We start from the raw sequence: 15752 nt of genomic DNA, 5'->3' as shown, positions 1-15752 counted from the left end.
TTTCCTGAATTCGTGAAACTGTATTGAACTTCCGAACCTTCTATCCGTACCAATTCACTGGACAAGTTTTGAGCCTTTAATTTTTTTCAATTCGTTAGCACGAATTCAATGCATTCCTTGGCCATTTCTTTCGAATGCGAATTCGTTTGGACAAATTGGTACATATTGAATTAAATTCAATTGAATATACAAAGAGCTTGAGTGAATCCCGCTTTGTGACAAATACGAATTGGAGCCTACCAAAAATGTTAATTCGTTTCAATTCATTTGAATTAGTTTTTTTTTACTGGGTACTTGAAGCGTATCTTTTAATTTCTTCAAAATAAAGTTTCTTAGAATAAATTTTAGATATTTGGAATCATGAAATATCACAGATTCTGAATTTTTAAATTATAAACTTCAATTAGTTAAATTAAACAAATTTCAAGTCATAAAATTTTTGTTTAAAAAATCATAAACCTTCAGAACAATGCCTTTTTTTGACCACTCGACTCAACTCAGTCCCAATGACCAATTCGCTATGCACCTTTCTTTAACAATAGATTTTCCGAATGTGAATGTGAAGATTTAAAAACAAGAATTTTATAACTTTAAAATTGTGCATTTTAACTAATTCAACTTTGTAACATAAAAATTTAGAATCTATGGTATTTTACGATTCCAAATATCTAAAATTTATTTTAAAAAACATTTATTAAAATAAATTATAAGGTTTGGGTGATAATTAAAAAAATGATTTTTAAAATAAATTTTAGATATTTGGAATCGTAAAATACCATAGATTCTAAATTTGTATGTTACAAAGTTGCATTAGTTAAAATGCAAAAGTTTTAAGTTATAAAATTCTTGTCTTAAAATCATCACAAAAGACTAGGAAATCTATTGTTACAGAAAGGTGCGTAGCGAATTGGTCATTGTGACTGAGTTGTGTCGAGTGAGCAAAAAAAAGGCATTGTTCTGAAGGTTTATGATTGTTTAAACAAAAATTTTATTACTTGAAACTTGAGCAATTTAACTAATGGAAGTTTATAATTTAAAAATTTAGAATCTGTGATAATTCATGTTTCCAAATATCTAAAATTTATTCTCAAAACCTTCATTTTGAAGAAATTATAAGCTATCTCGTGAACTATAACTGATATGTAAAAACTGATATCATTTTTCAATTTTAATCCAAGACAGTATAAGGTATACGTAAAACAGTCTTCAAAATAATCTGAGTTTATAAACATTAAATATAATGTTGAAATAAACAAAAATGATTTTAAACATTAAAAAATGTATAATGGTTTCTCGATGGTATACCTAAGTTTTAAAAGGCGTGACGACCCTTTTACATAAAGGAACAAGAATACCCACATAGCACAATAGTATGAGGTAAGGTTATGTTGAGTACTAATCGTAAGGCTCATAAGGTTACACGATATTGCTGTGGTAGACCTGAGGTGAACTAAAAACTTCCGCCATGGAGGTAAGGTTACATGTTAGAGTGTGGTAAGTATATATGATAAGGCTATGGTAACCTTACACGTTAAGGTTGAGATATCCTTACACGTTAAGGTTGATGTAACCTTACACGTTAAGGTTGAGGTAACCTTACACGTTAAGGTTGAGTTAAGGTTATATGTCAAGGTTGAGGTAAGGTAATTATTAAGTTGTAAGGTTGAGGTAAGGTTGTGATAAGTTTACCAGTTATAGAAAATATTGAAAAAATAATTAATAAATAAATATTCAATTAAAATGTTAAGTTTGTTGCTCTTCTCTATTTTGGAAACCTGACATGAAGCAGAAAATTTTGAAAACAAATTTGGGGGGACTGGGATTCGAACCCGGGATCGGCGCGCATAAACCTATCATTCTAACTAACTGAGCTAAGTAGAGAACTGGCAGAAGGAAAATTAATGTTGCCTTTAAGGAGTTAATCATCTTCTTGGTTCACCTTAAAGGCAACATTAATTTTTCTTCTGCCAGTTCTCTACTTAGCTCAGTTAGTTAGAATGATAGGTTTATGCGCGTCGATCTCGGGTTCGAATCCCAGTCCCCCCAAATTTGTTTTCAAAATTTTCTGCTTCATGTCAGGTTTCCAAAATAGAGAAGAGCAACAAACTTAACATTTTAATTGAATATTTATTTATTAATTATTTTTTCAATATTTTCTATAACTGGTAAACTTATCACAACCTTACCTCAACCTTACAACTTAATAATTACCTTACCTCAGCCTTGACATGTAACCTTATCTCAACCTTAACATGTAACGTTACCTCAACCTTAACATGTAACGTTACCTCAACCTTAACATGTAACCTTACCTCAACCTTAACATGTAACGTTACCTCAACCTTAACGTGTAAGGTTACCATGGCCTTATCATATATAGTCACCACACCCTAACATGTAACCTCACCTCCATGGCGGAAGTTTTTAGTTCACCTTAGGTCTACCACAGCAATATCGTGTAACCTTATGTGCCTTACGATTAGTATTCAACATAACCTTACCTCATACTATTGTACTATGTGGGTACATCCCCAAAAAAGATTTTTTGCTGTGCTATAAAAAAATTCGGTGGCAGTCATAAAAGTTTTCATGATTCTTGGCAGTATTTTGAAGGGTTCTATTTCTTTTTCATGTTTTTGAGCTGCAATTGTAAGAAAAACTGCTCAAAAACACCAGAAATTCTGATTATTTTTCTGATGTTTTGTCATTATTTTTTTAGTAGGGATTGGAAATTGATGCACTCAGGATTCTGATTAGTTTTTTAAAATTAAAGTTTGTAAAAATCGTTTTTTTAAGCAAAATTCTTCATTCATGTTAAATTTTATTATAAAATGTAAATACGTGTATTACTTTATTTGAATTTTCAAAAATAAAAAATTAATATTTTCTATTTAGAAATTATTTAAATATATATTCGAATTTCAAAGACAAAAATTATTAAAAATTATAAAAGATTTGAATTTAAAGGGTCTGTGACGTCATATTTAGGTTTTGTTTGACTAAAAATTTTTTCTTTTTTTAAAAAAAATACATAAAAATAAACTTATTATAGAAATCTTTCTTAAGAATTAAATCAATGTTTAATTTATCTAAATATACCTTTTTTAATAAAAATATCTGTAAAAATATTTAATAAATCAAACTTTCATTATTTCTGAAACTTTCCATTGAAACTTTCAAGTGAAAGTTTCAAACGAATAAGTTTCGGAAACTTGCCATTGCTAGTAGCGAGAGCAGCAATCACTCTCGAAAAATCATTCTTTCACCACGTGTTGTGCACTACGTTTTCTCCAACGCCTTGCGAGGAAAGGTTTCTTCGTGAGTTTCGTATAATTTTAATTTAACGTGTGCTTATGTTTAATATAATAAAAGACGAATTTTTTGAGTAAGGAAGAAGTTAGATACAAAATATATCTTGGTCAAAGAACAAGAAAAAAGAATCAGATCATGATTTACTTTCGCCACGCTCTTCAGAGCAGTTGAGAAAAGTTCTACTTTCGCCACACTTTTCTACCAAGAAAAGTACTCCTTTCAGAGCAAGCGTTGGAGAAAATATTTTTTAAAAACTTTTCTCTCTATATAATAAAAAGATTTCGCCGCCGGATTCAGTGCTCTGAAGTTCGCCTTAAATGACCTATATAGTATATTTATGGTATATTTAATATAACTTTAGGTCAAGAGGCGAACATAAGGCCTACACGGAAAAAATTAGTCGCTGAAGTTTTCAGCTACTAATTGAAGACTCTCGGATATGAAAAAAAACTTTACGGACTTTTTGAAATACTCTTCGCTTTTAGCAGAAATTCTCTGAAAAAAGTTGAGGACTTTTTATAAACTTAGTAGCGGAAAATAGTCGTAGAATTATTGTAACACTTTGATAGAAATTTTCGTCGACGAGTCGCGGAAAATGATGCGCAGAAAAGATGCGCAAACTCTCAGGCAGTAAACGTCACGTGAAATAATTTTGACTGACTTTGTTTACGTATTTTTTATTTTTATTTATTTTATTTTTATTTATTTTTTTTTTATTTTTTTTTATTTTTCTTTATTTATTTTTTATTTATTTATTTTTTTTATTTTTTTCTTAGCGATTTCAAATCAATTATTAAATAACAAAATTATAAAAAATAAAACAGTTTGTACAGGTATCACTACTTTTCAATGAGAAAGTGACTATTTTTATTTTCATTGGTATCGCGCACCTTTACGATGGAGGAGTTTGAAAATCTGGTAAGAAATTTAAAATAATTTGTGCACGGAGAAAAAGGAATAGTTGACACATCCAGATACATGGATATCACAGCCATATTATATTGAAAAATACGGGATATCCATAGTTAAGGTTGCTGCATCCATATTCTATGGCTGGCTGTATATTGTTGGAGCAGCAAAAGATCTATGGTTGAGTGATCCATAGTAATGGAAATGGGAAACAAAAAATTGGAATCACTCAATTAATTAAATTCAATGTCACTTGAGATATTGTATACACATTTTTGTTAATTAATACACACCACTTATTGAATAACCGCATATTAACGAAATAAATTATTAACCGATGGGGGGAGACACGAACCCTAGACCTAACGCATACTAAACACTAACGCTATCCACTACACTATACACACAACTACAATATTTGAGCATATGATATTCCTTATATACTCTTCACATATTTCATGAAAATGAATTTACATAAACACTAATAGACAATAACGATAATAAATAATAAACAATTATAACATTATTTATACACAATAAACTCACAACGCGATTATATAGACTCGACAGGAGACCGACGCGAAGGACAAATTGAGACGTCCATTTTTAAATGGATGCCATGATAATGAATTGCACGCAACATGTATCGAAATTTTGAACTAACTATGGATCTCCCAACCAAAGTTTATATGGATGAGGCAGCCATATGTGAAAATCCATAGCATGAATTGTAAGCCCAACCATGACTATGGATGTCACATCCATATTTGATTCAACAATATAATATGGCTCCCTCATCCATTGAATTGGATAACACAACAATATTCTGCTCAACAATATTTTTATGGATATCTCTTCCAGACCTTTTCTTTCCGTGTGACAATTAAATACCAACTTTAAATGAATATTTTGTTTCTTAAAAAAATATAATCACTCTCGAGCTTATTTCATTATAATTTAATTGTAAATAATACTTTTAATACGCACATTATAAATTTATAGAAATTGTAGAATTATATTTTAATACTTATTTACATATTTTATATTCAAAATTTTTAGGATTGTTTGTTATGAATTATTATAATTTATTATTGATTATTATAATAATATATAATATATCAAGTCATATTATTCAAAATAATTGAAAACATAATAACATACAATAATATAAAATATAATTATTAATCGTTAAAGAAGTTTTTACAGTAATTAACAGAAAAAATTTGTTTGGTTTAATTATTATTTTCATTAAATATTATAATTCTTCTATACATGTGATAAATTAAAAATAATAAAATGGAAATAAGTGTAAAATAGTCCTTAACGCATACTGAAATACTCTTTAAAATTGTAGAATATGTTGAGCAAAAATATTGGAGATTTATAATTTTCAAAATATTGCACTTTTTCTCGCAAGCGGTAAAGAAATGTTTCATTTAATATATAAGGACGATGAAAAAGTAGATTTGTAGCGTGCGAAACTGCGAAAGCGTAGGGTAATATGCGTGTTAGTGTTAGTTATATTTAGTTTGACGTAGGAAATTAGTGTTTAAATAGTATTCGATTACATGTGATAAGTGTCGTGATTATGTATAAATGTACGAGTGTAATTAAATATAAGGCATAATAAGAATAAAATAAATAAGAACTGAAAGAATTTTTTTTTCATTGGCCGGCCGAATTTTTCATTTTCCGCGACTATCAATGAATGTTTAGAATACTATAGAACAAGATTTCCGCGACTGTCGCCAAATCGTTAGCGAGCCGGCTGTGTTTTCATTTTCCGCCACTGACGCTGAAAGTTTCGAATCCTTTTTCTAAATTCTCTTCGAATGCAGTTTATTTTTCCTGCAACCTGTTAATATGATTTTTAAAACTCAGTGACTTTAAAAATTTAAATACTTTCCACTAAATCCGAGAGTCTTTTACAAAGTCGCGGAAAATTTCAGCAACTAATTTTTTCCGTGTATAAGCAGAATGAATACGGATACGGGAACAGGTCATGCAAAAGAAAATGACAGAAGCTGTCTGTGTCCTTTCCTTTCTTTAGTCTCAAAATCAGGTCAAAGGATCTTTCTACAATTGATCTGGCCATAATCATAAAATCTCCTTTATTTTAACTTATAATAGTTATTTATATTAAGAGAACCAATTTGAAATTTATAAAAATTAAAATAAATATAAAAATTAGAGTAAGGAAATAGTAAAAATAGGTTTCCGTATCCGGAACCTGAATAGAGAACGGATGATGTGTAGCGGGATAAATGGTATAAGGTCCGCATAAGTTTGCCTTAAACGAACCCTATAATAATAATAAGGCAACCTTATCCAAACTTTAAGATGATCGGAATAAAATTTCTACACGAGAATAGTTTATAAATCATATCTTTGATATATGATATATAGAAATGATAATGATACAATTTAATTATTTAAAATTGTTTAAATACTATTTTGGAATTGGGTATTAATATTCATAAAAATTTCTTAATAAGACAAATAATTACTTCAGTCAATTTTAAGTTCAATTTCTTTGCCATAAATATTTATTTTTCTATCCAGAAGATATATTGACTGAAGTTCCGCAGAAATTGATATACACTTACCCTATATGAATAATAATTATATTAAAAAATCTGTAAAAAAAATAATTGCGGAAAAAATATTCTTTTAAATACGAAATATACGGAGCATCCATAAATAACGTTACATGATTAGGGGAGGGGGGAGGTCGAAAAATCCAACTGATTGCAACAAGGGGGGGGGGGTGATTTTAAAATGTAACGTTGCGCACTTCTATGTTCTTATTCACATATTTATCATCTTTCACACATTGCTTTGAAAACTTAGTAATCATTAATCCAGAAAAATAATATATTTCTTATAGTAATACTGAACACTGCCATTTCTTGCGAGTGACAAAACAAGACAGTCTTGTTTTGTCAATCGCAAGAAATGGCAGTGTTCAGTCTTAACGATATCTTATTTTCATTGACGAATTTTAAGACGAGTTACAAATGTAACGAATTATTTGTTTTAACAATTTTTTAAACTTTTTTTAAAAAAATGACTAGTGGCCTGATGATGGTGTCAAACCAAGACACCGAAACGTTGCACAAGTGATACAAGTGTTTCATTTACTACTCTTCCGATAATCGATTTAAAAACATTAACATAATATATTTCTTATTTTTGGGGGTATAAGTCATTTTTGCAACGTTATATTTAGGAGGGGAGGTTGATAATTTGCAATGAAGGGGGGTCAAACAGCCCGAAAATCAGTGTAACGTTATTTATGGATGATCCCTATAGTGCACGGTAAAGAAAATTTGTCGAAACTTTCAAAAACTAGTCATTCTCTTTTATATCAGACCCATTTTTCATCGAATTTTACTTAATGTTTTCTAATAACTGAGAATCATCGTTAAAATATGGAGAACGAGCCATAGAATTTTTAAAATTCTGTGCGTGAACGTTTGTTTCTGAATTAATTTCAAACTGCTTACAAATAGTAATTTTCTGTATTTGTCACTCAGTAGTCTTAATTTTAGAAATAAAACTTTGAGATTGTGACTGGCTAATTTATATGAAAGTTTCGACAACTTTTCTTCCGTGTATTGTTACCATTAATCATTATTACCATTAAAATTTTCACAATTTTTAAGTCATTATAACCTTGATGGATGCATTGTTCTATGAGTAGAGCAAACTCTTCATCACTTTTACTTTGATCAATCCACAAGCGAATGATTTGCACTCGCATTTTATCGGGAATTGAAATATTGTTCATTATGAAAAGAAGGAAACTTTTATGGTGTGTGTAATAAATATCTACGCTTCCGAATCTTTGAAAAGTAGCTGTTAACTTGTTATCAGATTGAAAATAGTCCGAAACTTGACCAATAATTGGAGAAACCTTAAAACATAAATAAACTGTTTTAATATGTACATGTACAGTTACGAAATAAGTAAACTATGTTTATACCGCGTATAGAAGCCACAGAACTTTAAGAAAAATTGGTTTTGCATTGCTCACATCAAGGTTAATTATATTTACAGCTATTGTAGTTTTTGTAAAAACATATATTCTGTAAGAAAAAAATATTGTCAACGCACATACTAAATATATTTTTTATCATATTACAGAATTATTTACTTCGCAACTTCTAAACTAAAAATAATTCTAACCCTTCGAGAACATATGGGGTCAGTCAGACCACAAGTTTTTATTAAATATCCGCATGTAAGAAATATTAAATATCAAACTAGAGCGAAAATTACACTGCAAATATTGACTTGCCATGTTCGGGCAATATTGATTTATACGTTTATATTATCAGACAAAATTTTAATAATTAGGCGAAAATTGCATGCAATATTGACACAATGTTGCCTAAACGTGGCAAGTCAATATTTCCAGTACTAGCACAAATAACGCGCGTGAAGTTTCTTGTTTCACTTTTAACATATATATAACAATAATGTAATTTTTACATTACATGTCACATGAAAATTAATAAAAGCGTGAATGCCAATGAGATGATAATGAAAAATATGTTTATTAATTATTTTGGAATAATTTTTTATTTAAAAATTTTAAAAATAATTGAATTTTATGAAAATTTAAAATTTTTTATAAATAATATAAATAAGTAGTAAATGTCACGCCCGCCAAACAAAGTATTTAATTTATTATTATTATTATCATTACTCAAAAGAAATTTGATTATCTTTACAAAATTTCAATAAAAAATTCTTCGAAAAATTTATGAAAAATTACAAAAATGCTATCTTTTGAAATTATTACAGGTGACAGCAAAAAAACGCGCGTGTAGTTTCTCCTAGTATTAATAGATAATTAATAATAATGCCTATTAACAATAAAAACTGGTACTTAATCACTTAACTACTTAATCACAAAAATAATTCAAAAATTAAAAAAAATTTCGTTAAAAATTGAAATTTACAAACTATATCACTGCTTTGCTAACTTTGCATAAAATTTCATATTTGTGCCTTCAAAAAATGAATTTAAAAATGTTTTGATAAAATTCTTTATCAGACTTAAATTTTAAGAAATTTTAATTATTCAATAAATTATTTATTTTTGCATTAAAATTTATTTAAAAATGAATTTCAGTTAAAGTTCTACATAATAATTGAATATTAAAAGCATTATAGCATGAAATTTTAAGAAATAATTAAATTTTAAAATGGTTCCAAATCAAATTCTTTAAAAATTTGTATTTTTCGTACTTATAACTAACAATTCTGTAGAATTATTAATTATTTTAAAAAAGTTTAATTAAATTTATTTCTGAAATTATTTGAAGTATTTATTTTTTAATTCGTATTCAGTTGAAGAATTTCTGAATAATTTAAATTTCGTAAACAAATGGATTTTAAAATTCTCAAAGAACTTTTTTCAAAAATTATTAAAAATAATTTATTCCTGTGGGAAAATAATAATGATTAAAATTTATTTAGAAAAGAAGTTATTGATGTTTTCAAATAATTTTAGAATTAAAGAAATTCGTAAATAAATTTAATGGAATATTTTTTGGAGTATCTAATCATTTTTAGAGTTAATCAGAATATTCTTTAGAGTCAAGGAAGAAGTCAAAATTTTGTCAAGTAATAAAGTTTTTCATATTAAAAAAAAGAAAATATTTCTCAGGTTTTACATTTGTTAATTTTCTAAACTGTTTGTTACAAAATGCTAATTTTTTAAAAACAAAGGAAATAATGAATAATATAATAATATTAATAATTTTTTTAGATTAATAAAAATATTTTTGAATTATTTAAGAAATAAAAATAATATTAGGATTAAAAGAATAATAACAAAATAAAGAAATGTAATATTATCTATCAAAACATATAAAAAAACAAAAGCATGAATTTTGTTAAAAAATCGTTATTTCATATTTTATTTCTATTTTTTATCAAAACGAATAAAAAACAAAAGAATAACCATGACTAACTTCAGGTGTGGACAGAATGAATGAATGAATACGACGATTATTATAGTTAGTAATAATTTTCACTCAAGTTTGATATTCAATATTTCCCTATATGCGGACATTTAAATAACCACGCAGTCTTCCATGAGTCTCGCCATTCAATATTTCTAACCTCGCTGGGTTTAAACTTGTCAAGTTTCGGAAATTTCTCAGTACTGTGTGGGGTTAAACGCCTAGGCAGTTAGTCTATCGGCACCTAGTAGACAAATGGACTTGAAGAATTATTAAATTCGTTTATTTTCCTGAATAGCTCAAGCTTTTAGCTATTTAGCTATAAGTATTACCAACAAATCGTAAGAGAGTATATTAAGCAACAAGGGGACAAAGGCAGACATTTGTTTACGGTGACTTTTGTGACACGAGTAAACAAATTGAGCTGCCTTTGTTCCCGTGTTACTTACGATACTTTTTATTCCTAATTCACAAAAGTGGAGATTGTAAATAGCAGACGACAGAGAGTAAAAGACATTCACTTGTTCGACTTGTATGAACATGACGTTCATTTTCTCCCATAGGAAAAAATAACGCATGGGAGCATTTTTCATTACTCCGTCAGCTAATTAAAAGCGCCATTTTTATGCACGGAGAGAAAGGAATAGTAGACACATCCAGATACATGGATATCACAGCCATATTATATTGAAAAATACGGGATATCCATAGTTAAGGTGATCCATAGTAATGGAAATGGGAAACAAAACAATTTGAATCACTCAATTAATTAAATTCAATGTCACTTGAGATATTTTATACACATTTTTGTTAATTAATACACACCACTTATTGAATAACCGCATATTAACGAAATAAATTATTAACCGATGGGGGAGACACGAACCCTAGACCTAACGCATACTAAACACTAACGCTATCCACTACACTATACACACAACTACTATATTTGAGCATATAATATTCCTTATATACTCTACACACATTTCATGAAAATGAATTTACATAAACACTAATAGACAATAACAATAATAAACAATTAAAACACTATTTATACACAATAAACTCACAACGCGATTATATGGACGCGACGGACAAATTGAGACGACCATTTCTAAGTGGATTCCATGATAATGAATTGCGCGCAACATGTATCGAAATTTCGAACTGACTATGGATCTCCCAACCAAAGTTTATATGGATGAGGCAGCCATATGTGAAAATCCATAGCATGAATTATAAGCCCAACCATGACTATGGATGTCACATCCAGATTTGATTCAACAGTATAATATGGCTCCCTCATCCATTGAATTGGATAACACAACAATATTCTGCTCAACAATATTTTTATGGATATCTCTTCCAGACCTTTTCTTTCCGTGTGCATGTGGGATAAAATAGCTTTTGTTTTAGACTACCAGGAACAATTTCCTACTTTATTATATTTATTAAATTAAATTTATTCTTTTAATTTCCTCTTTGCGATTTGTTGGTAATAGTTATCTTTCTATATTCCTACACAGTTTTAGGCAAATATAAAACTGCCTAATCAGTTAGCTAAACGCCTAAGCAATAAGTAAGGTAAATAAATTAATTTAATCATTTTTCAAGTCCATTCGTCTATTTGGCGCTGGTAGGCTAACGAAAAGGCAATAGGGTGGTCCAAAAATACATGCGGGAATGGAAAAGTCGGAATTCTTTTGCTGGCACCCTCTATTAAAGTTTATCGAAAAATTATCCTTGTATTTACGTTGGCTTTTGTAGCCAGAGACGTGAACGAGTGCTACACGGAGAAACTTTTTCTTCTAATATTCAATATATTTGATTATCTTTATTCTAAAAGTTATTTAGAATGTTGGGATTTTCAGTGCATTGTGTTAATAATTTTAACATTAATACGAAAATATAAGTTGGTTATAAATTAAGCAACCTTCGGTGTACAAAAATTAGTATCTGCATTAGAAATAATCTTATTTATCTTTAGAAAAGAATAAGATGCCAGTTTTTGGTTGTGAAATCCTACACTGAAACCTCACTTATTTGAACACAGCTCACACAATTCGACATGAAGTGTCGCGTTTCTTTGTACTTTGGTAGGCATAACTTATGTTGGTGACGTAATTCGATAAATTGACATGATTGACTGGATTGTTTGAACTCAACCAATGGAAATGTAAGAATCTTTCCATTGGTCGCGCACTGCTCATGAGGGTCAGGGCTGATCCTAAATAAAAGTAACTGAAGCGAAATGGGGTTCAGATAAATGCGACTTTAAGTAAACGAGACTTAAAATAAGTGAGGTTTCAGTGTAATACGATAATTCTAACCTTTCTTCCACGTATACACTACCGTTCACGAGTATCAGGACGATTACACGCGACTAAAAAAACATGCCATCACTTTGTTAATCACATCACGTAAATAAAAGGAGATACAAAAAAAACTTAAATACGGTTAGAAAGCTGATTAAATTTTGCGTAAAATAAGCCGTCTTTGAAGTCATTTCGTTAACTATTTTTTGAGTTGTAGAGTGAGAAAGAAATGAAAAAAATTACCAAATTTGATCATTTTTGTCTCTTGACTTCAACTTTTTCAAAAATCTAAAAAAATTTAGATAAAAGTTTTTTAAAAACACAGAAATTTTCGTTAGAATTTCAGCTTCAAAATAAGCCTTCGAAAATTAAAAAAGATCAATCCGTCTTCAATTATCATTAAAAATGTAAAGCCATGTTTCGACCGATTGGTGCGTTGAAATTCAACTCTGACAACTCGATTCTGGCTTCGTGCGGCTGCGAATGGGAGAGAAAACAGGAACGAATTCATGCGGGGGAATAATAAATAATAATGTTTCACGAGTAATATAAAGAAAATAGAAAGTTTATCGTTCCCCTGCATGATTTCGTGCCTGCTTTCTCTCTCATTCCGAAGACGGATTAATCTTTTTTAATTTTCGAAGGCTTATTTTGAAGCTGAAATTCTAACAAAGATTTCTGTGTTTTTAAAAAACTTTTATCTAAATTTTTTTAGATTTTTGAAAAAGTTGAAGTCAAGAGACAAAATGAGGAAGATAGTTTTTTTATTTCATTCTCACTCTACAACTCAAAAAATAATAGTTAACGAAATGACTTCAAAGACAGCTTATTTTACGCAAAATTTAATCAGCTTTCTAACCGTATTTATAATTTTATTATTTATTTATTTATTTATTTAATAACATAACGGGACATGCCCTTTCGTACATTACGTACTTCCTAATTCTAAGAGTTACATTTGTAACATATAAAAACAGATACATTATGAAGGTTGGCGCTTCAAAAGTTTAAGTTCGGTATAGATGTAAATACCGTTGTAGTATAATAATGAAAATAAAGTAATATAATTAGATAATATAATTAGATATTTTTGTTTCTCCACTGAGTCAATTAGAAAATTAGTTATTTTAGTGAATTTTACAGTTTAATAGAAGAATATAAAAATAATATTAATAAATGATAAATTTGTATCTCTATCCGAATTAATCTTAAACAATTAGTAAAAATTACTAATAATATTACTATTAATATTAAATAATATTAATAAATGATAAATTTGTATCTCTATCCGGATTAATTTTAATTTATTATATCTCCTTTAATTTCCGAGATATGATTGAAAAAGTGATGGCATGTTTTTTATAGAGTCGCGTGTAATCGTCCTGATACTCGTGGACGGTAGTGTAGGTCTCATCATAAAGATGAGATTTGACTAAGATTATTTATTGCATCCATTTTAGAGAGATTGTGTAGAAAGCATTCCTTCATGACAAGGTATTCGTATCTATAGACCGGGGAAAGACTAGATGATGACTTATGATTGACAGAGCTGGTATTGTTTTATCGAGTCTGTTTGATAATTGTTGTGTAATCCTCACTATTCTCTCGATTGAATTTTCAGGGTTAACGCCCTCTTTTCCAATTTTCTCGTTGATGGTCCTGGTTGAGGGACCTGGTCGAGGAGAGCCCTCCCTTCTAGCAGATCGTTGATCCCTGGGTCTCTAGTAATCACGTCCACTGTTATTCTTATCATTTTTTTGAATAATTCCCTGGTTCATCATTTTGTTATTCTACAAGAAATAATTTTTTTGAGTGTTTGTTATCTATTTTCAGGTACATTAACTTAAATTCGATGATGATCTCGCATGTTTCAAAGTAGTTTTTTAAAAGACTATCATATCTCTTTTCAAATATGTATTGCATTTCATCCAGTCTAATCTATTCTAAATTTTATTTTCGAGAATAAGCACAAAGAAAAAAAAACAAAGCACTCTCTAAATTTGAATCAGTTAAAAATAACTAATTAGTCAGTCACTAATTCAAATAGTAATATTTCTACTGACAATTAGTTAAAAATAACTGATTGTCAGTTAAAAGCACGATTTTTAACTGATTCAAATTAAGAGAGCAATAAAAAAGAATACTTGAAGTGAATTTTGATTAATATCTAGGTTTCCGAAATACAAAATTTATACCTAATGTTTAAGGGGAACGTACACCACTTTTGCGTGTTTTTTCAACATTTATTTCTTTCTTATTTAACCTTTCTATTGAGGTAGGTTAGAAAAAATAAAGAAAACTATTTTGAGATATATTGAAATTAAGAATTTGACCTTGAATTTCAAAGTCAAATTGAAAGAAATCGATTTTTTTCATCACCAGCTTGTAACTCTTGAAAAACCCTTTAAAATCACTTTTCACACTTTAATTTGATTAATTTTACTTATCAATATATTAAATCGAAAAAAATATATTTTCTAAAAAGTCAAAATTTTGAAATTCCGTAACTCAAAAAATATTATATCAAATTCAATAATAATTTATATTTACACTTCCACAAATAATAGTAACATTTTGGCAAAGTTTCAAGAAAATTCAACAACATAAATTTGTTGACCTGGTCAGGTGAGGAATTTTGCCCCATACATAAACTAATTGTAGATTTGTAACAAACCACCATAAAAACCCTTAAGTGTCAAATTTCAAGCAAATCTAATTGATTTTAACTTCCTCATAGAGGAAGTATTGTAATACCACAATTTTTCGAGTTCGATTTTTTGACATATCTTTATGTTATTTGACCTCAGGAGTTCAAAAATGACATTTTTTAAAAATGACATTCCGTATGTGTGTATGTGTGTGTGTGTAAACATCACATTTTCATAAATATCTCGAAATCATGAAGAGCTTTTGGGTTGAATTTTTTTTAATTGTAGATCTCACCTGCGGACATAAAGTGAGAGTACTTTGTAATAGATTAATACAGTTTAACTAAATTTTTTTTGGATTTTTAATTTTGCAAAAAAAAACGTTTTTTGGCCATAACTTTGAAAAAATGTTAGAATACCTATAAATGTTTTTCCATAATTTTGTATAGTTTTTTTAGACGAATCTTTTGAGCCCTAATTGAACATTTTTCGTCCATTTTAACCGGAGATAATAAACTTCTAAAAATAAAAAATTTTGGAAAATAATACTTTTTTAAAAATTTTATTGAAAAATGTACAAGTAACTTTAAAAC

General features: G+C 28.6%; 1 protein-coding gene across 4 annotated transcripts in view; it reads right to left on the bottom strand.

Moving 5' to 3' along the window:
* LOC122503413 overlaps nt 1–15752 on the bottom strand; it is an 86076-nt gene that overhangs the window by 49360 nt on the left and 20964 nt on the right. For all 4 annotated transcript variants that reach the window (XM_043613936.1, XM_043613938.1, XM_043613937.1 and 1 more), the window contains 2 exons: nt 8207–8309; nt 7862–8137 (listed from right to left, as the gene is read on the bottom strand). In XM_043613936.1, coding sequence (XP_043469871.1) covers nt 7862–8137; nt 8207–8309 — 379 coding nt within the window. The remainder of the gene's footprint in view (nt 1–7861; nt 8138–8206; nt 8310–15752) is intronic.

This window comes from Leptopilina heterotoma, unplaced genomic scaffold (genome assembly GCF_015476425.1).
Source record: "Leptopilina heterotoma isolate Lh14 unplaced genomic scaffold, ASM1547642v1 Lhet_260, whole genome shotgun sequence".
Classification (NCBI taxonomy): domain Eukaryota; kingdom Metazoa; phylum Arthropoda; class Insecta; order Hymenoptera; family Figitidae; genus Leptopilina; species Leptopilina heterotoma.
This window is presented reverse-complemented; position numbering and strand designations above follow the sequence as displayed.